This window comes from Purpureocillium lilacinum (genome assembly GCF_023168085.1).
Source record: "Purpureocillium lilacinum CBS 284.36 DNA, scaffold_1, whole genome shotgun sequence".
Lineage (NCBI taxonomy): Eukaryota > Fungi > Ascomycota > Sordariomycetes > Hypocreales > Ophiocordycipitaceae > Purpureocillium > Purpureocillium lilacinum.
In genome coordinates, this window is record NW_027072111.1 from 1,242,144 (window position 1) to 1,262,088 (window position 19,945).

At 62.0% G+C, this 19,945-nt stretch overlaps 7 protein-coding genes across 7 annotated transcripts; 1 reads left to right on the plus strand and 6 right to left on the minus strand.

Moving 5' to 3' along the window:
- Nucleotides 1–682: 682 nt before the first annotated feature.
- PLICBS_000096 (uncharacterized protein) lies at nucleotides 683–1,685 on the minus strand (the record flags this gene model as incomplete). The annotated part of the gene is made up of 3 exons (XM_065599524.1): nucleotides 683–875; nucleotides 1,105–1,298; nucleotides 1,479–1,685. The coding sequence occupies 3 exons, from the start codon at nucleotides 1,683–1,685 to the stop codon at nucleotides 683–685; spliced, it is 594 nt and encodes a 197-aa protein (XP_065455596.1).
- Nucleotides 1,686–2,440: 755 nt separating this feature from the next.
- On the minus strand, nucleotides 2,441–4,532 carry PLICBS_000097 (uncharacterized protein; the record flags this gene model as incomplete). Its single annotated transcript, XM_018327395.2, has 3 exons — nucleotides 2,441–3,057; nucleotides 3,158–3,735; nucleotides 3,922–4,532. The coding sequence occupies 3 exons, from the start codon at nucleotides 4,530–4,532 to the stop codon at nucleotides 2,441–2,443; spliced, it is 1,806 nt and encodes a 601-aa protein (XP_018174091.2).
- Nucleotides 4,533–5,878: 1,346 nt separating this feature from the next.
- PLICBS_000098 (uncharacterized protein) lies at nucleotides 5,879–7,537 on the plus strand (the record flags this gene model as incomplete). Its single annotated transcript, XM_018327394.2, has 1 exon — nucleotides 5,879–7,537. The coding sequence occupies one exon, from the start codon at nucleotides 5,879–5,881 to the stop codon at nucleotides 7,535–7,537; it is 1,659 nt and encodes a 552-aa protein (XP_018174090.2).
- A 233-nt stretch (nucleotides 7,538–7,770) lies between these two features.
- Nucleotides 7,771–9,525, minus strand: PLICBS_000099 (uncharacterized protein; the record flags this gene model as incomplete). Its single annotated transcript, XM_018327393.2, has 1 exon — nucleotides 7,771–9,525. The coding sequence occupies one exon, from the start codon at nucleotides 9,523–9,525 to the stop codon at nucleotides 7,771–7,773; it is 1,755 nt and encodes a 584-aa protein (XP_018174089.1).
- Nucleotides 9,526–9,600: 75 nt separating this feature from the next.
- Nucleotides 9,601–11,347, minus strand: PLICBS_000100 (uncharacterized protein; the record flags this gene model as incomplete). Its single annotated transcript, XM_018327392.2, has 3 exons — nucleotides 9,601–9,706; nucleotides 10,072–10,686; nucleotides 10,743–11,347. The coding sequence occupies 3 exons, from the start codon at nucleotides 11,345–11,347 to the stop codon at nucleotides 9,601–9,603; spliced, it is 1,326 nt and encodes a 441-aa protein (XP_018174088.2).
- A 1,459-nt stretch (nucleotides 11,348–12,806) lies between these two features.
- PLICBS_000101 (uncharacterized protein) lies at nucleotides 12,807–13,326 on the minus strand (the record flags this gene model as incomplete). Its single annotated transcript, XM_018327391.2, has 2 exons — nucleotides 12,807–13,091; nucleotides 13,174–13,326. 2 exons carry the CDS (start codon nucleotides 13,324–13,326, stop codon nucleotides 12,807–12,809), a joined length of 438 nt encoding a protein of 145 aa, XP_018174087.2.
- Nucleotides 13,327–16,122: 2,796 nt separating this feature from the next.
- Nucleotides 16,123–17,133, minus strand: PLICBS_000102 (putative serine/threonine protein phosphatase; the record flags this gene model as incomplete). The annotated part of the gene is made up of 1 exon (XM_018327390.2): nucleotides 16,123–17,133. The coding sequence occupies one exon, from the start codon at nucleotides 17,131–17,133 to the stop codon at nucleotides 16,123–16,125; it is 1,011 nt and encodes a 336-aa protein (XP_018174086.1).
- Nucleotides 17,134–19,945: the final 2,812 nt, after the last annotated feature.

The window sequence follows — 19,945 nt, forward strand, 5'->3', positions numbered from 1 at the left end:
AACTCATCCACCTTGATGTCATCAAGATCTGCAGACAATGATATGCACCGGTGGCGCGCCGGCAGCGTCTCTCGATCGGCGCTCTCGAGCACGCAGAGGCCAGCAGGGAGGATATTTTTGGGCAAAATCACACCGACGGATGTAAGTCTTGCTAGCCGAGCAGAGCGCCGAGAGCAGCCCAACTACCGACGCAGCCTTGCACGTCTGCCGAATATCGCGCATCACGGCATCTAACGGGAGCGAAGTCGGGGCCGGCACGACTCCACGGCGACGGTTTGTTCAACGTCCTGGGCCTATAATTAGGACCGCCGGCGTCGCCGGCCAGGCCAAGGCTCTCGTCAACGGCGCCGTCATAAATCACCACCACCCGCCGCCACTCTCATCCTTGTGCGTAGACCCTTTCTGGAGTCCGGACCGAATTGTCATTGCACGCGCCCGTGAAGCATTAGACAATACATCCTGAATGGCGCAAACGCCAACTACACGCCGACTTTTCTGGCCCTTGACGCTATTTTCGTCCCCCGTAGACGCCGAGGCGGAACTTCCCTTCAATTACCGCCGACTTTGAATCGCCTCGCTGGCCATGCTCCTCGCCTGCCCCATGCCACGATGCTCCTACTACGAGCGACTCTCCGACGAGCAACTCGTTCTGCTCGGCATCCAGCCTCCCGATACGCCCAGTCTACTCGGCCCATCCGTCTCCCGCGCCTCGCATCCAGTTCACGGCAACGAGGGTGAGCTTGTGCTGTTCTACAAAGGCAGGCGCGTCAAAGGAGCGCCGCTGCGGAAACTCGTGTCCGCCGACGTCCGCCTCGGTGAGGTCGAGGCCGTCGGGCTCGCGGAAGAGCAGGAAGAGGTAGCGGTGCGGGTTGGACCTGCGGCGTTCCTTCGTTAGTTCTGCTGCGCGTTTTCCACTGTTCGCTGCCAGTGGCTTCTTCGCAGATGTCGTGATTCTACTCATGTGCCAAGGGGTGTGTTTGGGTGAGTGCGATTCATCCGCTTGGTTCGCCGGCACTCGACCGTCCTCGCCCGTCCAGAGTCCTCCTGCCGGCAGCACATTCACGAGAGGAAGCGGAGTGAGGCAAGATCAAGAGGCGAACGTACGAATCCTTGGGCCCCGGGCCGAGATAGTCGGTCACGGCGGGCTTGGTCTGCGCGACGACGCCGTCGACGCCCGCGAGGGGCTGCAGGCCGGGGAGCACCCAGTGCCGCCAGAACGCAAACTTGGGGTCCTCGGGCGTCGGCGCGTCGGGGTCCACGAGCATGAGCGTGTAGGACGCGCTCGACGGGACGTTGGCCTGTCTCATTCAATGCCGTCATCAGTATAAGCCTTGTGAATTCCCACGCGCCCCTGTATATCACCGATGCACACAGACGCGCACACACTGGAGGCAAGGGGCTGCTTGCACTCTCTCGGCCTCCTTACGCCGCTGATGGATGGGGAAGAGGGGAGAGGAGAAGGGAATATAGCTCCGCACCTCAGGCTCGAAGCTGATAAACGGCGCGAGCTTGCACTCGTACGCGCGAAACAGGTTCCCGAGCTCGACCTGCTTCCCGTCGTAGGCGACGGCCAGCGCGGTGCTGGGCTTGAAGTCGGAGGGGATGAGGCCGGAGGCGCAGCCAGGGACGAGGTCGGCGCGTAGGAGCGACGTGGCGAGCTGGTCGTCGCCGCTGGGGGTAGCCATGGCTGGGCTGACTGGCAGGCTACGCGGGCGGGCTGGCTTCACGGAGGGGCTGAGTGAGTAAGTGTGTGGGTGAGCTTACTGGTGGTGCCCAGGAGGTCGCGGAGATGACTCCTTTCGTGTACCGTTGTGTCGCGGATGAGCGGCCCGTCGTGAGTGAGTGAATGAGATGTGGTCGCTGAGGGTTCGAGGCCGGTTGTCAAGTGACGTGCGTGGAGGCCGCCGATGAGACGTGTGAGTGGTGGAATAATTGGCGGCGGCTGAGCTGGCAGGCGCCAGGCTGCGTGACCAGAGGCAGACCATCCAGCTGCGCCGTCTGTTCCGTACAGAATTCGGTATTGAAGAATATCCATTCGTCGCCACGCATCACACAGTTACTGTAACTCGGATAGACTCGATTGGCGCAATGATAACAGCATTCATTATTTCGTCCTACGAGATCCAGCAGCAGACGAGCGGCAACAAAGTCCCGCGCCGTTGTTCAACCCGGGATGGTGTAGGGTAGCGCCTCCGGGGGCTCCGGACGGACCGGGCCGGGGACGTGGGTCGCCCGGGCCAGCCAGGCCGGCCTCGGTCCGCCCAACTTGCCTGTTTTGGAAGCATTGAAGAGGGCCACTCGGTATGAGTGGACAGCACACCCACAGAGCTGCATTCAAACACAGTCTTCGAGCTTGAATAGCTGCTTATCGAGAGCACAGACACTGCCATCGGTGAAGTAGGGGCGGGACCCCTTGTGCCGTGCTCCCCCGACAACGCCGTTACCACATGCGCTCCCAGCACCGCCGCCAAAACGGCATCGCCGCCAGCACCGCCCGCCAATTCTCATCCAGCCCGCCCTCCTCCCAAACCCTGCACTCGGCATCCGCCTCGGCCTTGCCGGCCAGCAGGTCTGCCTCGCGCGGGCTCACCAGGCGCGTCCGCCGCCACACCTTCCAGAAGATAAACAGGCCCGCGCTGTACGGCAGGCAAAAGTAGCTCGTGACGAAAGCCTGCGCGCTGAACGGGCCGAAGGCGTCGAAGCCGATGAAGAGCAGCGCCGTGCAGCCGAGCGCGAGGGCGCCGCACGCGGGCCAGGGGCCAAAGGGCGCGACGTACGGCAGTCGTGAGGGGTGTGCCGGGTGCGCGCTACCGCCAGGGGACGAGTCGCTGGCTTGGGCGCGGCGCGCGCGGTACCACCCCAGGTAGACGACGAGCATGGCCGTGTAGGTGGCGATGAGGCCCGTGGTCGTGAGGTCGACGAACCAGTAGAAGACGGAGACGGCCGACGTCGACGACACGAGGAAGGTGATGCAGGTGACGAGCGAGACGGCGAGGACGCAGTACACGGGCACGCCCGAGGCGGTGCAGCGCAGGAAGATCCGAGGGGCCTGGCCATCTGCAGATCATGCTTGTCAGCTAGTGCGAAACTTATTCCGCTCAAAGACTCATGATCACGTAGGCTGCAGAGTGAGAGACAAGGCGTGCGTCATACGTACCCCTGGCGAGCCCGTACAGCGTCCGCGACGACGCGTACAGGTACGCATTCCCGCACGACCAGCCCGACAGCAGGATAAACGCGTTAATCATGTCAGGCAGCCCCCCGATGCCCAAGTTCTGTATGCCAATAACCCACGGCGACGCCGCCGCGCCGACGCTGTCGCTCCCTCCGTGCACCGCGCCCATGAGCCGCTCGTCGCGCGAGCTGCAGATGACGCCCACGGCGAGCACGCCGACGACGTAGAAGCCTACGAGGCGGTAGAAGATCAGACGCGCCATGCGGGGGATGGTGCGGCGCGGGTTCCGGATCTCGCCGGCCGCGAGCGCCATCATGTCCGGGCCCGAGATGGTGAAGCCCGCGTAGATGGTGGCCTTCCACCAGCCGAGGAAGCGGCCGAGCGCGACGGGGTGCTCGACGCGGTACGGCTGCATGGCGAGCCCGCCGGTCCAGTGCCGGAAGCCGTAGGCGTCGTGGCGCGGGTTGCCGCCGCACATGGTGACGAGGGTGAGGAGGATGAGGAAGACGAGGAGCAGGAGCTTGGTCGACGCCATGAGGAACTCGGCCTCGCCGTACCACCTGCCACAACATCCATAGTATTAGCCACCGAGAAACGGAGTTTGTGCAAGGGGAGAGGAACGTTTGCCCAGAAACAACGAAGCACAAGAGCAGCCAAGATTCTCGCCCCCAACGCTCGTCAACGTGAAGGGGAGAGAGAGGGTTTGCCAGCACAAAAAGGAGGGCAGACGACCATGACGCACTCACTTGACAGCCACCACGTTGAGCAGCACGCACACCACCATGGCCACGGCGATCCACACCGCGGGGTTCACGTCCCTCGCCCAAAACTGCATCACCGTCGCCACGGCGCTGTACTCGACGCACACGAGCATGACGCCCGCGTACAGGTACGTCCAGCCCATGGCGAAGCCCAGCGCCGGGTCGACGAAGCGGCCCGCCAGCTCGAAGATGCTCCCGCGGACGGGCAGGTAGGCGCACATCTCGGCGACGCACAGGTTGCACGGCCACACGAAGAGCACGCCCCAGAGCGCGTACGCCAGCAGCAGGCTCCCCGGCCCGGCCTTGGACAGCACGCCGCCGATGCCCACGAAGAGGCCCGTCCCGATGGACCCGCCGATGGCCATGAGCTGGACGTGCCGCGGGGAGAGGCCGCGCTGCGTCTGGCCGTAGGGGTTGTTCCCGGGGGGTGATGGCTCGTTTGTTTGTTTGCCGGCTGTTGGTGTCGCTGTTGCTTCTGCTTGTGCTCCTCCTCGCTCCTCCGAAGCATCGTCGTAAGGGAGGACGACGCCGACGGACGTGTCCACGGTGAGCTTGTCCGTGGCGAAGACGCCGCCAGACACCGGCTTCGCGACCATGTCGATGTCCAAGTGCTAGCTCAGCACGATCGTTTTCTCGTAGCCAGACGTAACGAGCAGTTGAACGACAACCCTCCGCCGTGAAGGTGAACAAGATGCCTGTCTGTACTCGCGACAAAGACCCCGCGAGGCATCTGAGACACAGCGCGCGACTCCAGATTGGGCCCATGCCAAACTTATAGAGCAGCACTACTAAGTTACTCCGCCGCTGATCCAAACTTCCAAAGGCGCCCGGCGCGCGAGGGGCCCGAGGCGGCACACGCTGCCAGCCTCGACGGACACAATGCCGCTGGCCCGCTGGGCTGGCCGGGTCATCCTTGACCACCACCAGTCATTGCCCCGATGGGCCTCGACTTATCCGTGCGCGCGCGCGCATCCCTACGCTTCCCGACGTAGTGTAACCCTCTCCTTCAGCCTGGCTATCCGCGGGGGAGGGGCGCACGCAGGTGGATTGCGCTGCAGATAGGCAATACTAGCAAAACCTGAGATAAGCGTTTTGCGCGGCACGGCCCGGGGGAGCGCCCCTGCCTGTCGCGTGACTTGACGAGCCCCGACGACGACGACGACGCCGCCGGAGGTAGTTAGAGGGCGGGGGAAGGGGGACAAAGCGGGGGAAATGCAGACAGTTTTACGTTAAGGAATCGTCGCTCGTTTCGCGCGGGCCATCATCACACGCCGGCGAAGAAGAGTGGAACAGTTTGGCGCATCCAAGACTCATTGCCGAGGCCGAGCCAACTGCCGGCCTGCGTCGGCTTGGGTGTCGTTGTGTGGTGCGCGCGCGTACGGAGAACGAATGTATCTGCAGGAGACTGCAGGCTTGACCGTGAGCCGCCACCCGCGCAAAAAGAACAAAAAAAGGCAATCAGATGAATTGTGCGCGGGGCGAAAAAGGGGCGCGGATGACTTACACGTCGGCGGCGTCCAGGCATTTCCCATGTTCAAAGCCAAAAAAAAAAAAAGTCCGACGTCACCCCCGGATGGCCAATGTTCGTGAATGCTGGTTGCGTGGCTCGCTGGATGACGCCCCCAGCCGCGAGACGTTATTGCAGAGAGTCCGAAGCGTATTGCTAGGGGAAAGACCCAGGTTGACTTTTGTCTAGGACTGTGGCTCTGTGGACGGGTTCGAGTTTACCCAAGAACTCGTACATAGTCGCGAATCGGCGTGAACTTTACTCGACGTCGAAACATCACTATATCTTGTCGCGGGTCAAGACCGCTGTCTACATGTAGGTAATGACAATCGCATTGTAGGTATATAAGAAAGAGCCAGCGTCTCCCGCAGGTGGCTGGCCTTGCCCAAATCATTGCGATAGCTCATTGCTCACGCTCCGAAACAAAATCCCACCATGGGCCCCTGTTTTAGAAGGCTTTTTAAGTGCGTTCGCTCTCTGGCTTGTAGGCCTGCTCTGAAAATCGGCGACGCCGACGACGACGAGAGAAAGAAGCCGGCACCCGCAGGGTGGGATAGCCTACCCCTCGAGCTGTGCATCCAAGTATGGCAACATCTTGCCGACTCGGGCGAGCCTCTCGCCTCACACGCGACCGTCTGCCGGGAATGGCAGCGCCACCTCGAGAAGCACACCTTTGGCACCCTCAATGTCAAGTCGTCCGACATCGACACCTTTCGAGACGTCGTCCGAGGCGAACGCCGCAAGCATGTCCGCCGCATCAACCTCATCATCGAGCTCCCCGACAAAAGCGTCCGCCCGGCCCGGCAGTCGTTCCCCCCCGGGCTCCAGGATCCCGCTCCCTTTTGGACGACGGGAGTTCCGGCCTTGGTCGTGCGCGAGATGCTGGAGCTTACCCTCCAAGGCTTCAGAGAGAAGGCCCTTATGAGTGCCTTCATCTTCTCGCAACGATTTGACAATAACGTCGCCTTTACCCACTCGTTGTGGTTCTTCTTTCACGCCTTGAGTCTCTGGGATCCCCACGACGACGCCTCTCCCTGGGGACTAGCAGTCTATATCATCGCGCCGACGTTTAGCCTCTGGCAACGCGAAGCGGCAGCCGCCAAGAGCATTATCCAGGCAAATCCAACCTTGCAGCTGGCAGGAACGCCCACCGATTCCTGGTTGCCGCCCCCACTGAGGGACCAGATAATCCGATCGGCCGAGAGAGATTTCAACGTCAACCTCGACTGGAACTTCAGCCAGCTGTTTCGCCACGCGACCGAGGGCTCCGCCAAATCCTTCCCCGTGGCGCCGGTCGTGACTAGCCTGTGTGTCCCGAGCCTCACAGTCCGCAAAATCGCACCAAAAGTCCTCTTCGACTTGCTCCTTCGCCTTCCGTCGGTACGAGACTTTGTGTGGGAGATCTGGCCGCACGCCACGATAGACGACAAGATCGACTTCGAATACGATGTCTACGACGGACTCCGACGTCTCGAGTGTGCCTCTGCAGCTCGTCGTCTCGCCCACATTCGGCTGCACCAGGTGCAAGAGTATGACTTTGATCGGCCAGTCTACCTCGACCAGCACGTGAGACAGAGGTGCAACTCGCCTGAACTTGGTGCTGAGCTCGCCCTTATGGCTAGGCGCCTGAGGCACGTCGAAATTCTGTACCGCGTCGGCACGCACCCCTTCTTGTGCGGGACGTGCGCCTATACGCCAGTGGCCGTGCCTAGAGAGAGTGTGTACTGGGAGACTCTGCAGCGGCTCACGCTCCTGCTCGGTGAAGATATCATCGATGAAGCCCCGGCGATGGACCATGAGGTGCTTTACCATGCGGTCCGCGCGACATCGAGGATGCCCAATCTCAGGGGACTGGTGCTGTACAACGCGAACCAAGGGACAGATCAAGACTATGCACTGGTCAGTTACATGGTGCAACCAGACAGGTCAGCCACTATCTGCGTGCGATGCACTTGGGAGTTCGAGTTGGGTACGAGATTGTGGCGGGCCTGGGAGCACACAGGCCGCGAGCTGCATTTCGACATTAAAAGAGCGACGACGGCAGAGACTCGATCCCTAATCAAGTACCATGCGAGGAAGAACAGCGCCGCATAGAGGCGGCGGGGACGCCGAGCACCGTGGAGAATACTACGGCGTTCAAGGCGAGGCAACAGGTGTCCCCTAATCACAAAGTCGAGCAGCATAGTGGCTGTGCCTGGACGTGTGTAGAGCGGGGCGTCTCATTCATTCCTAGCATCATGTATCCTGATATTTTCTGTATAAAACTGACATGAGCCTCCAGACTGATGGAGCTGGGGGGTGTCCCACTCACACCGCGCAATTGCATCTTAAACATCGTCCACCTCGAACCTGACGAGAACAGTGCACTTTGTCTCGCCGCCCTTCATGTCCATCAGTCGGATAAAGCTCCAGCCGGGCACCGTGTACTCAAGGCGCACCGCGGCCACCGCAAACATGGGGTTTCTTGCCCACGCGTCATCACTCTTTATGAGCATCCGCAGAAACACCAGCTCGTTGTCCTCGTACGTCCACTCGAGCGTCTCGTGCCAGAGGGGGTCCGTCGCGGGCGGGTTGCTGTCGCCTCGGTGGAGGATGCCGAGCTTGTGGTGTTTGTACGGCGACGTCTTGCGCTTATTCGTCTCGCCATCGATTTTACACGGGCTGTACAGATTGCACGTAAGATATGGTTTAATGGAGTCGGCCTCGCGATCCTCGTGTAGCGGAATATCTGTCGCGCCAGCAACGTGCAGGCGGAGCCTCTTTTTGCGGCCCGTGCTTATGACACCGTTGCCGCCAGCGCGCAGCGCCGCTGGCTTGAGGACGTAGCCCTCAGAGCCGCTGAAGAGGGCATCGTTGAGTTGATTGCTCGTCCCAAACGTCTGCCAGTTGAGCGCGCAGATCTGGGCGCCGATGCCCCAAAAGGAGACGGGCTTGAGGTTGGACGAGCCGATGCGCGTGCCTTTGGGATATACGCGCATGAGGTGCTGCGAGTTGTGGATGGCAATGGCCGAGGAGTTGGCGGGGAGGTGCTTGGCAAGGCCGGACTCGGACACGTTGATGAGGTGGTGGTGCGGCCCGTTGACGAGCTGGCCTGGGTCGTACCACGAGTTGTCGCTCGGCTTGACGGACTGCGCGTACACGCCAAGCTCGGCCAGCTCCGGCACAATGATGCTGGCAGCCGCCTCCTTCTCCTTGCTGCTGGCCTTGTACTCCTTCCGCGCCCTCTTCTCCTCTTCGTCGTCCGACTCGGAGCTGGACGGACTGTCGCTGTCCTCGACCTCGCCCGGGATGTGGTGCTCGACAATGACGGCAATGCGAGGGCCAAGCTCCTGCAGCGACACATGCTCGCCGGTGTCCTCTTGCTCGCGGTGGCCGAGCTCACGCACCGCCTCACTCAGCAGGCGATCCCCAAACACTTCCTTCATGATTTGCACAAGGCGGAGCTGCCCGTGCTCAGCGCAGTGATTCTCCAGCGACAGCAGAATGGGCGCGACGGTGTAGGCCGGGTCGCTCGCCGCCAGGGCCTTCTCTTCGTCAAAGACGTTGCGAATGGTCTCGCAAACGGCGCGAAAGGGAATGTGCGACACGAGAGTGTATCCGTGGGTGACCTTGGGCTCTTCCTCGTCGGCGCTGTTATCCCAGGCGTCGATCTCGACGCAGCGAGAACCCGTTTTGAGAGCCGTCTCGTAAGCCGAGGCCGACGAGGTACCATAGAGCTGGTGGGCGATGAGATATGTGTTGTGGCTGGAGCTGATGAAGTACTCGGGCAGAGGGTGAGAGCGGACGAGCAGGTCCTCGGGCGCGTCAAACGAGGTTCGGCTCAGCAGTTTCCGCACGGCGTCGCTCTGCAGCTCCGTGTCCAGGGCCGCATCCCTCTCGGCGATGACACCCTCTTTGGCGAGAAAGATTCTGAGCGCGCGGCTCACCCTCAGCTGCTCCTTGGCGTGGTCGGTCTTGCGGTTGTGGCGACCGCCTCCGCCCACGCTGTCAATGTCAATCTGCCCGCCCTGGTCGTCATCGTCACTGCCCTGCTTGCCAAAGGGCTTGAGGTTGGCGAGACGCGCGGCAATGTGGTCCGACATGGTGGCGACGGCGGCAGGCGCGCTGTACGAAGGGCGCGGTGGGAGAATGACGGATGGGTGAGGGGAAGCTGAGATTCACGTCGACGGGGTGAGCTTGGAGAGCGCGTCGCGATCCATGCACAGCCACGACTCGGCAAAGTTCCGCCAGTCGGCTATGAGGGGAAGATTGCCCAACGACGAACTGCGGCGGCCGGCTTGGGGTGAGCGATGGGACGGATTAAAAATCGACGGATGGACAGGCGGGCTCAGTGAGGCGAACAAGACGGGTTGCGTCATGGGCGCCTTTGTCGACACTCGACAGTGGGGTTGCGGCTTTCGAGTTTAGTCGGCGGCGGACCCCAAACTCAATCTCGAGGCAACGGCGGATGGTGCCGCCGCCCTTGGCGCCCGCCTCGTCAGCTGGGACCAGTCGAGCGCCATGGCGCACATTCGCCGCTGGATCAACGTGCGCTGGCTGACGGGCTAATGACGGACGTCCTGATGGTAGGCGGCCTGACAGGGCGGCAATGGTTTCGTGGCAACGGTTGACACCGGCGTGTGACGAACACGCCGTAAAACAGGATCCAGTCCTCCATGCAAATCTCCGTCGGGCTCATGTACGGGAGCGCAATGTCCTTGTGCCCGTGCCGCACCCAGTAGCCGTCGCGGTGCTCGGGGCCGTCCAGCGGCCGCCAATACCGCTCGAGACAGCCGCCGTAGCACGCCTGCTCGACAACGGCGCCGGCCATCTTGGCGCGGCGCCGCCGCGGTCCGTACATGGAGCTCGGAATGGCGATGGAGCAGTCGCGCACGTGCGGGCCCAGCCGCCGCACCATGCCGTCGAGCGGGTGCATGATGGTCTCCTCGGCCGTCTGGAACGCGGCCTGCGTCGGGTTGGGCATGCCCCAGCGCTCGGGTCGCGGGTTGCGCCACTGCACCGTCAGGTGAAGGCTCTCGACGCTCGGGAACATGCTCGGAACGCCGTCGAGGAACTGCGGAAACGTCAGGCTTCCGTACCGCGTGTCTTGGAGCGGCGGGCAGTCCATCTCCCACAGCAGCTCCACGCTGGTGATGGCAAGGCGCCGCTGCGGCAAGAGAAAGCGGTCCATGTGGCAGAGCAGCTCCTTGCTGGCCGTGTGGATTGTGTTGGTCGCGTAGAGGACCTCGATGCCCTCAATGTACCTGGGGAGTGTTAGCAAAGGCAGTATCGCTGCGAGCCATGAGGAAAAGACGCGTACGCTTGACGGCAGCTGAGCAGCCAGCCCATGGCGCCGATGAAGCACTTGGCGGGATACTCGCCCGGCCACAGCTGGCACATGCCTTTGCCGACAGCACCAAAGCGGCACAGGTCCTGCGACGGCTGCACGCGGTGTCCGGGCGGTCCAGGCGTGGGCGGATTTCGATGGCAGACGGAGCCGCGCCAAAGCCACTGCTTGCCCGAGTTGCTTCCCAGGCGCGCTTCGTGGCATTCCTTGACGTCCCAGATGGGGATGCCGCAGTGGCCGACGTCGCCGGTCGTAGAGGCATGGTCCGGCACGGGCGACTCGTAGAGGAGATCCATGTGCACCGTCTGGCCGCCAAACGCCTCGATGAGGATCTGGCGACGAATCTCGGCGGGCAGCTTCTGGAAGAAAGGGCTCGCGGCAATGGCGAGTTCAGCGTGGGGGATGAGGCTCTCGCATGACGGCGTGGGCGTGAGCTGACGAGGCCGCTGGGCAGGCAAGACAGGCATCGGGGGCGGGTCGTCGCTCGTCTTGCCGCGCCGCCTGTTGATCCAGCGCGAGGATGCGGCAAAGGGCGACTTGAGCATGCTGCTCAGGCGAGGCGAGGATGGCGTGGCCATTTCGACGTTGCAAGCGACGGCAACGGGCTGGAGCACAGCAGGCAGGCTGATACAGGCAAGCGAATGCTGGTTGGGCCGCCTGTCTGTCGTGTGCCGTGTCGCCGCGAGAGTCGTGAGCGTCAGCCGCGGAAGACAGAGCTACTCGTCAGCGAGCACAGCGCAGCATCACGGGCCCGCGGCGAGGCCCTCCGTCTCGTTGAAAGGATGGGAAGCGGGATGGAGGAGCGAAGATGCGAGGGCACGGGCGGTGGGCGCAATAAAGCGGCAGGTCCATGTCGGAGGGATTGGATACTGGCAGGAGCCGCCACTGGTGTAAGTCGCCGTCGCGGAGGCACCGAAGCACTAACGGCCAGCGCAGCGGGCTAAGAGCAGGGGAAAGCGGGACGGGCGTCTGCCTGCCGCCCGGCACCTTGCCTACCAACTACCTGCGCTGCCTGATAAGGCCGGGTGCCACTGTAGTGGGCTTTGGCAGCCGTACCTAAGTACGGTGCTGTGCCTACGTACCTCTGAGGGGCGTTGGCCTTGCACATCCATGGATCCCCTAGGTCCCCTCCCGTCCACTGGATGGGAGCCGCCAGCTCACTCCACCCATTGCGAGATGGCAGGCGCGGCTCAGGCAGTAGGCGGAGGCCATCCCAGGTTCAGCCACCACCCGCAACAACAGGTACAGCCCGAAGCCTCCCTCCATGCCCGAGCTAGGTCAATAAGGTACCTGCCTAGCAGGTCTCCTGCCGTCAGGGCAATCAACCATGCCCGTCCACCCCGCTCCACTGTGCTGCGACGGGAAACAGTGGGCACCTCGCTGCGGGCGCCGTTGCCGCCGTCATCGCCCCAGGCCAGTGGCATTGCACACAGCACTTCAATCTTGGTTCGAGCCTGCCAGACGCCATTGGCTCGGTGTCCGCGATGGGGGGTCTCACCGCATGACAGTATTGAACAGCAGACAAATATCTTCGTCACCTTGCGCAGTAGCTATGACTATTTCCCGGTATTACAATTACGATCGCTTGCTTGATCATGCGCTCGTTCTTTTCACTCGTCGACGGGTCGAGTTGAGGAGCCCCAGGCCGTAGAAGTGCGCAGCTGTGCATCACAGTAGGGGCAGGGTAACATACCTCTGGTAAGAGAAGGAAGTCTGATTGCAATGGGCGAGCACAGTATCATCAGACGGTTGCGGGGGATTGGAAGCGCCAGATGGAGCCTCGACAAAGGACGCTCCAAAGGATGGCGCGGCAAGGACGGACACGGCCTTCCCGCACCTGGGCCAAGAAGCCGCCATCGCGACACCGCTATTGTGCCCGTTCCCGCTCCCGGGCTCTCCTCATCCTCCTCCTCCTCCGGCCGCAGTCGACACACGAAAAGACACACAACGCAAAGTGAAGCGCCCTGCCCCCGCAGACAAGTCAGTAAATGCAATAGCCCAAGCAGGTCAGCAAGCCATCGCGACGGCCAGAAAAACTCACGCGACAACCATGGGCATCATCCACGCCGCAAACACGTAGTCGTCAGCCTCCCGCCGGCGCCTGCCCTCCCTGTCGCATTCCTCCGCCGACTTGTCTGAGGCGCAATGGTACTCTTTGAAGCCGACTTCTGCCAGCCAGACGAGCGACGGCACGACGGCGCAGATGGTGCCCATCAGAAAGTCGAGGCCGCAGAGGGCGCCCTCGGTGCAGCGGCCGACCCTGCGCTTGGTGTCTGCGAGGCCGACGATCTCGGCGATGTCGACGGGGATTGCCAATAGGGACTGGGCAATAGAAGCGGTCATGTTAGTCAAGACACGTTGCGAGCTTCGTGAAGCCTGGCGGCGACAATAAGCATAAACGTACCGCGGCAAACGCTCCCGACACGGCCCTGCCGTACCCGTACTTTGTCGTCGCGTACAGCGACGCGATGAACGTGGCGAGGCTCAGCGCGACGCAGGCGCCTCGCAGGATGATTTGGCTAAAGGCGTACACGGTAGGGACGCGGGGTCGAGCCATGTCGAGGAGCTGGCCAGGCGCCTCTCTGTCGGGGGCCTTGTCTTCGGATCGCGTCTGAAGGTGAGAACGGAACAGAGTGATTCTTGGGAGTCACCGCGCAGACGAGGTACGGGATGCGACCCCGCGCAGGCGCGCAGGCGAGCAAACAAGTTGGTTGGGTTGGGTCATCCAAAGCACCTTTTTTCTCAGCCGCCTCGTGTCGCCGGCCAAAGACATTTCGGGAGTAGCGCCCGCTGTCTCTGGAAACCATCTGCGGGAAACCGAGCCAAAGACCCTGGCAGCAAACAAGATTGAGCTTAAGCTTACGCTGCTCGAGAACACTGAGCCGAGGAGAGCAAGGCACAGGCGTTCGCGACAGGCCACCACACACCCATGCTGGATAGATATCCCAGGAGCTCCAGTTGGTCGGTCACCTGAGTCAAGCCTGGGCGTGGAACTCTTCCAGAAGGACACATGGAAAGCCGACATGGGTTTTTGGTTGGCGGACCGGGGGGATTGACGCGACAGCTCAGTCGACGTTTCTCATGCCCGAATCATTGACAAGCGACTGGTCGCGTGTTGGTGTTGGGGCTCTGCTGGTCGACTGCACTGTTGTTGGTCGCGGCGCGCTCCTCCTTCGCTGGGCGTCATCGCGCGCGCATGTTTGCTCGACGGCATTCGGATGAAGCTGACTCATTTTCTGGCATTCAAATCGTCACGCTCGGCGTTGGTTCCGCGAGAGAATTGCATCGGGATGTGTTTGAACGTTCGACAAGCGTTGTCGATTCTGCAGCGGATGTTCTCGTCAACTCGATTCGATGCCTCTATTGTCAGCGTTCGTGGCTGCCGCCCCACAGGGTACCTGGACCCGCCCACCACCTGCCAATGTCTCTCTGCCAGTCTGTCTGCCCCAATTCCCAGGCACCAACTCCCCCGCCCCACCCACCACCACCGTGCCAAAGAAAACTTCCACCTCCGTCCGCGCCATTTGCTCTCTTTTTCTTCCTTTCTTCTCCATATTGAACAACGCAAAACAATCAACGTCCACGTCCCTCTGACACTTACAATGGCCCGAGGCTCGGGCTTAACCGCTCTTGACGCCCACGACTGCAATTACACGGGGGACTGAGGATGGAGAAGGAAGATCGAACAATCTTGGGTGCGGTGCTCTCCGGATTTTCCGTGGGGAGGATCGCAATGATTGAACGTACATGCTCGCTCGCCCACCACCCCCTTTCACTTGACTCTCCTTGTCTCGTATTTGACGTGCGAGCGCACGCATGCGCCAGCTGTCCTCGCGCTCGTGGACGTCGGATGCCGGGGCGGCATCGTCCTCCGACCTCTCCGCTGGTGAGGGGTCGCGATGTGGCCGCTGCCGCCACCGCTGCTTCTGCTGCTGCTGCTGCTGCTGCCCCGTGCGTGTACGTCCGGCGTCCGTCAAACCCCTCCCATCCCACCAGCTTGCCGTGATGCCGTGATGCCGTCGTCACCGTCCCCGCGGGCGGCCCCCAAACCGCCTGTGCGTCGCCGCCTGCCGCCGACGGCGTGCGCAATCCGCGTCGGTGCGTTACTCCTTGGCACGGAAACTGCGGGAGACCAGCCACCAGCAGCTCGCTCGGACGCCGGCCTACGTAAAGGCAACGCCGGGCTGAAACGCACGACGCTGCTCTGTGATCGTGTGCATCTCCGCCGTCCGTGTCCTCGTAGGCCCTTGAGAGGGGTGAATGGAGTCGTCTCCATCACCCCGTGACATCAACGACACCGTTCACGCTACAAAGTCCCGAGTCCCGACCTGCACGGATCACGAGTGACGAGGCACCACCATCATCTCCACTATCACAACTTCGCAAGCACCCAAGCAAGCAAGCATGATATACAAGAGTCAAAATTGGCCCCCTCGCAGGGCGAGAGACTACTCTGTGACCGTATTGTACATCAGCGCCCATGAAGCGGCGCAAAAGTGAAAGAAAAAAGAGAAAGACGCTGCATCACAGCTCTACAAGCGAGCCGGTCCCAAAGTTTTCCCAGATTTGGCCTCAGGCCCAGGGCACTCATATGCCCAAGTAGGAATCAACGCCCGATGCGCCGCCATAATGCCTCCCAGTCAGCCGTTAGAGAAAGACGCGCTCGCATCGAGACTGCCCCTCTGAGGAGTCCCCGTTGCGTGTGCGCGCAAAGTGTAAAAGCAACGTGCCGTGGTGTTCGGGTTCGCGGCTGTCGTAGTCCAAAGCCATCGTCGCCCGTTCCCGTGCCACCATGGCCCGCCGAAAAGAGAACATGTACATGTCGATGGAGAAGCATCAACACCCCTCGTCACCAAGTGCTGAGAACGCGGGAAGAAGCAAAGGAGAAGAAGAAAAGCGTCGCGACTGTTCGTCGCGTTGCCGGATTTGCCCTGTGCCGGGTGCCAAGTCATCTCATGTCGACCATCGGGGTCCTTGGTGCTCTCTCTTTTCATTGTGGTGTTTTTCTTTGTGCGTGTATTGTTTTGTTCGGTTTTTGTTTTGTCTTTTCCCCTTCAGACTGGAAATCTCGTCTAGAGGCATCTTGGTGGGCGGACCCATCGTCTGATGTCAAGGCGCTGCAGAAAAAAAAAGAGAAGAGAAGTATATATGCGGTTGTATCGTCAGCTCAGCCCCTGCAATGTACAGAGCCGGGAGCCGAGCTGCTCAGCCTGAAAGCTGGACGAGAGGTGTAAAAGGAGACGGCAAAGCTTGCCTCGCCGTCCACGGAGGATGGAAAAAAAAAGATTTTTTTTTTGCAGCGCCATGATGTCAAACGAAAAGGGAACAGGCCGTGTGGGATCCGAGGAGTGCTTTACATGTCCGCGATCTCGCGGGCAAAGTTGTGGATGGTCTCAAGCGCGCCCGACTCGTCGCGCTTGGCGAGGTCCTCGCTGCCGATGGCGCCGAGGACGGCCTCAGCAACGCGCTTGGCCTTGCGGCATGGCTGGCCGGGTCGGTAGCACCAGCGCTTGTCGGCCTCGTGGGCCTCGCTCAGGTCGACGATGGAGCGGCGGCAGGGCTGTCCAGGGCGGACGCACCACGGGTCGGCCTCAGCCTCGGGGGACCGCTTGACCTCCTCCTCCATGCCAAGGTCGCGGACGTACTGCTCGGGGTTGCCGGTGGAGCGGCCAACAAGCTGGATGAGGTCGGCGATGGCGCGCTTGGCGCTCCAGGCGGATCCGCCGACGGCGTTGCTGACGTCCGGGCCCGGGGTTCGCTTGCAGGGCTGGCCGGGGCGGTTGCACCACGGCTCGGGCTGGGGCTCACGAGCGGCGATCTCGCCCTCGGAGCGGACCACGTTGGCCAGCGTGTCGATGACCCGGTCGACGGGCTCTCGGGCGACGTTGTCGGCGACGGGGGCGGCGGTACGCTTGCAAGGTTGGCCTCGGCGAGTGCACCAGGGGGCGGGCTCAGGGACGCGAGCAATCAGGGTGGGTTCGGCGCGCTTGCAAGGCTGGCCGCGGCGAGTGCACCACGGGTCGGGGTTGGCCTCCCTCTTGCAGGGCTGTCCGGGACGGTTGCACCAAGCCTCGGGCTCGGCCTCGGGCTCGGGCTCCGGGGCGCGAGGGGCCATGGTCGGCTCGGGGTGTCGCTTGCAGGGCTGACCGGGGCGAGTGCACCAAGGGTCGGGGTTGGCCTCCCGCTTGCAGGGCTGGCCAGGGCGGTTGCACCAGGCCTCGGGCTCGGGCTCAGGGAGACGAGGAGCGAGGGTCGGCTCGGGCATGGCCTCTCGCTTGCATGGCTGGCCGGGTCGGTTGCACCAGGGGGAGGCGATGGCGCCGCTAGCGAGGATCGCCGCAACAGCGGTAACGGACAGTCTCATGTCGGGCGAAGTCTCGGATCGAGTTGCTTCAGTGATGGTTGGTGTATTGTGCTTCGATGTGACGACAGGGCCAAAGTGTCGTGGAGTGGCTCTTTTGTTCCTTTCGCTTTGGATGAGGAGTGTGTGTATGTGATGAAGACTCAAGACAAGAAGGCGTTCAGAACGGACGATGGGGAAGGGCCTTGATATATCTGGCTGATGGCTGGGGATGCAAGGCTTACGGGACCGGGCTGTTGGGAATCGTCAGATGTCGAAAAGAGGAAGCAGGCTTTTGCTCAGGCGAAAAGGACCGACGACGACGAGGGCGTGCGAGAAGAGCGGGCGTCATGTTCTGGGTCCAGCCAGGTGTGGTTGCGCGTTTATTCATCTGATCTAGTCAATAAGCCGCGCTCGCTGTTCAGGACAAAGGACGGAAGGGGGAGGGGCGACGAACAAGCGAGACGAACATCAAGGTGGGATAATTAGTCCCGATACTGCAAGCCGCCGCGGGCGCGCATGCAGAAGCGTGGGAGGGTCTAGGTGTTGGTGGCGAAGGACAAGAAGTGTCACGATGGGCAATACGTCTGCCGCCCGCAGTTGAGAGGAGGCGAGAGTGTTTGTTTGTCGCCAGCGATGTCGTTGAGAGTTGAGACGTCGAGTCCCCCCCCCCGGTCCCCCATACTCCCGCCGCCACGCCAGACGCAGTCGTCGTACCATCCCTACATGCTGTGCGGCTCCCCACATGCGAGGGAGTCCTGGCGGGCGTGGACGCAGCATAAACTGTCAGACCCATGAATCCATGCTCGAGCATGAGCCACCCCTCCCGACGCTCGAGGTTCCTCGCGACGCTATCAGGGGGGAGCAAGGGGGTGGCCGGCTTGCCTCTCGGGAGTCAATCTTGACAGGTACAGTACATTCGTCTCGTGTCCGGCGAGCCACGCCCCCCCCTGGCCTGACAGGGCGCACTCGACGGCTTTCGCTTCGGGATTCACCGATAGACTTTATGGCTTCAAGAGGCAGGTGGTTGGATGAAAAGCGGCACGACGCCCGCGTGGCGAGAGGCGAGGGGTATTCCAGGGCCAGGAGCAATACGGGTCAATGAGGCACTCAGAGGGACGGCGGCTGGGCTGTGAAAGAGCAATTGAGTTCAGGTCCTCGCAATAGAAGTCAAGTCGAAGCCATCGTGGAAGCAATTGATGCGGCCAAGCCGACTGCAACCCAGCGCCGCGTGGCATCAAGGTGCGCGCGCACCGTGGAAAGCATCGCAAATGTCACTGCTGGCCGGCCAGTCGGTCGGCATGTCGTTGACTTAGACGCACGTGTGAGGTGAGGTGTGGTTGCGGCTATTGAGGCTCTCTATTGACAACCGAATCGGGACATGCGCGCCTCTCAGCCTTAGCGCGGGCGCCACAGGGCCGCCCGCCGTCTCGAGCGGCTGCAGATGCCGGCAAAGCGATGACGAGTGACTGTTGGGCTTGAAACCTGACAGGCTGTCCCTGTTCGTCCCTCGCCGTCTAGGTGTCGTGCATTGCGTTGTTGCTTGCCTGGCCCTGCTCGGCTTTGCCCGCGCTGCCGTCGAACTGCGCTGATCACCTTGATCCCGGCGATGCTCTTCTGTACGGTACAGTAGCTATCGTTTTTGTCGTCTCCCAGTTTAAGGCTGGACTCTGCGTGGTTGACATCCACTGCCCTCGTGGTTCGAGCTCAATAACAAGTCAATATGGTACAGGATACGGCACTGCTACAACGCTGAACCGTACTCGATTCCTTCGGCGCCATGCTGCGACCGACCACCGGCGAGCAGTTTTACCCGCAATACTACGCTGCCGGCACGCCGCCAGCCCCAGCAAGGTGCCGCCAACGCAGCTTGGCACTCCCGCCCGGACATGGTGCGGGCGTTGGCGGGCTGCAGGAGCAGCACCCCCTTTTCTGCGGGGAGCAGGGGGTTAGTGGGTTGGTTGCGCGGCGTCTGGGGAGTGCAGACGGTAGCTGCGAGCATCATGGCCGTTTGGCCTCCCTCAGACGTTGGGAGTGAGTGTATGTAGCTTGGCATGTTGGTCGGCGTCGACGCCACGCGCAAGCGAACAAGCGCGCGCCGGCTCCACGCGCAGCAGCAGCAAACATCCACCTAGACGCACACCAGTGAGTGAAATGTGCTGTCGGATGGCCAACCGAGAGCACCGACGAGCCGAGACTGTCGCTTCGGCTGCTGGGGGCCCCGTCGGGTTGTGCCACTTGTGTGAGTCCAGCCAGGACTCCAGTAACTGTAAATTTTCCAGCGTCCCAATTTTTTACGGCAATCCGAGTAGCCGACAATACAGTGCCTGGGTCCTTCCACTGTTGCAACGCCGGAGGGGTTCCGACATGCTCCCGGGTGCGACCAGGCACGGCGCCGTATCCCCACGCGCCGACGCCGATCTGGCCGAGATTCGACAAGTCCGGGGGGGACCGGTACGACCCTACCGTACCAACGACGCAGGTCCCTTACTGGGAGCCCACGCCTGGCAGTGCGCGGGCAGTTACAGGGTTACAGCCCCCTTGCACAACAAACCACGCGATGTCCGTCCCCAAACCTGCATCGTCATCAGATATCGCGTCGCAGTCGCCCGCCGCCGTTCCGAATTTCTCCAGGCACTGCTTGCATGAGAATAAGACATGGAAGCCTATTCAGCCCCGAATTGGGGACGCACTGAAGAACCGTCGAGCGAGGGGGATCACCGGGCGGCCCGTGCCCCCCGTGGCAGCTGCGGCGTGGCCTCTCGGCAAGACGGGCACGGCAGCTGCACTGTCCTCTTGCGAGTCAGTTGTGCAACGTACGGCCGTGATTCCGAAG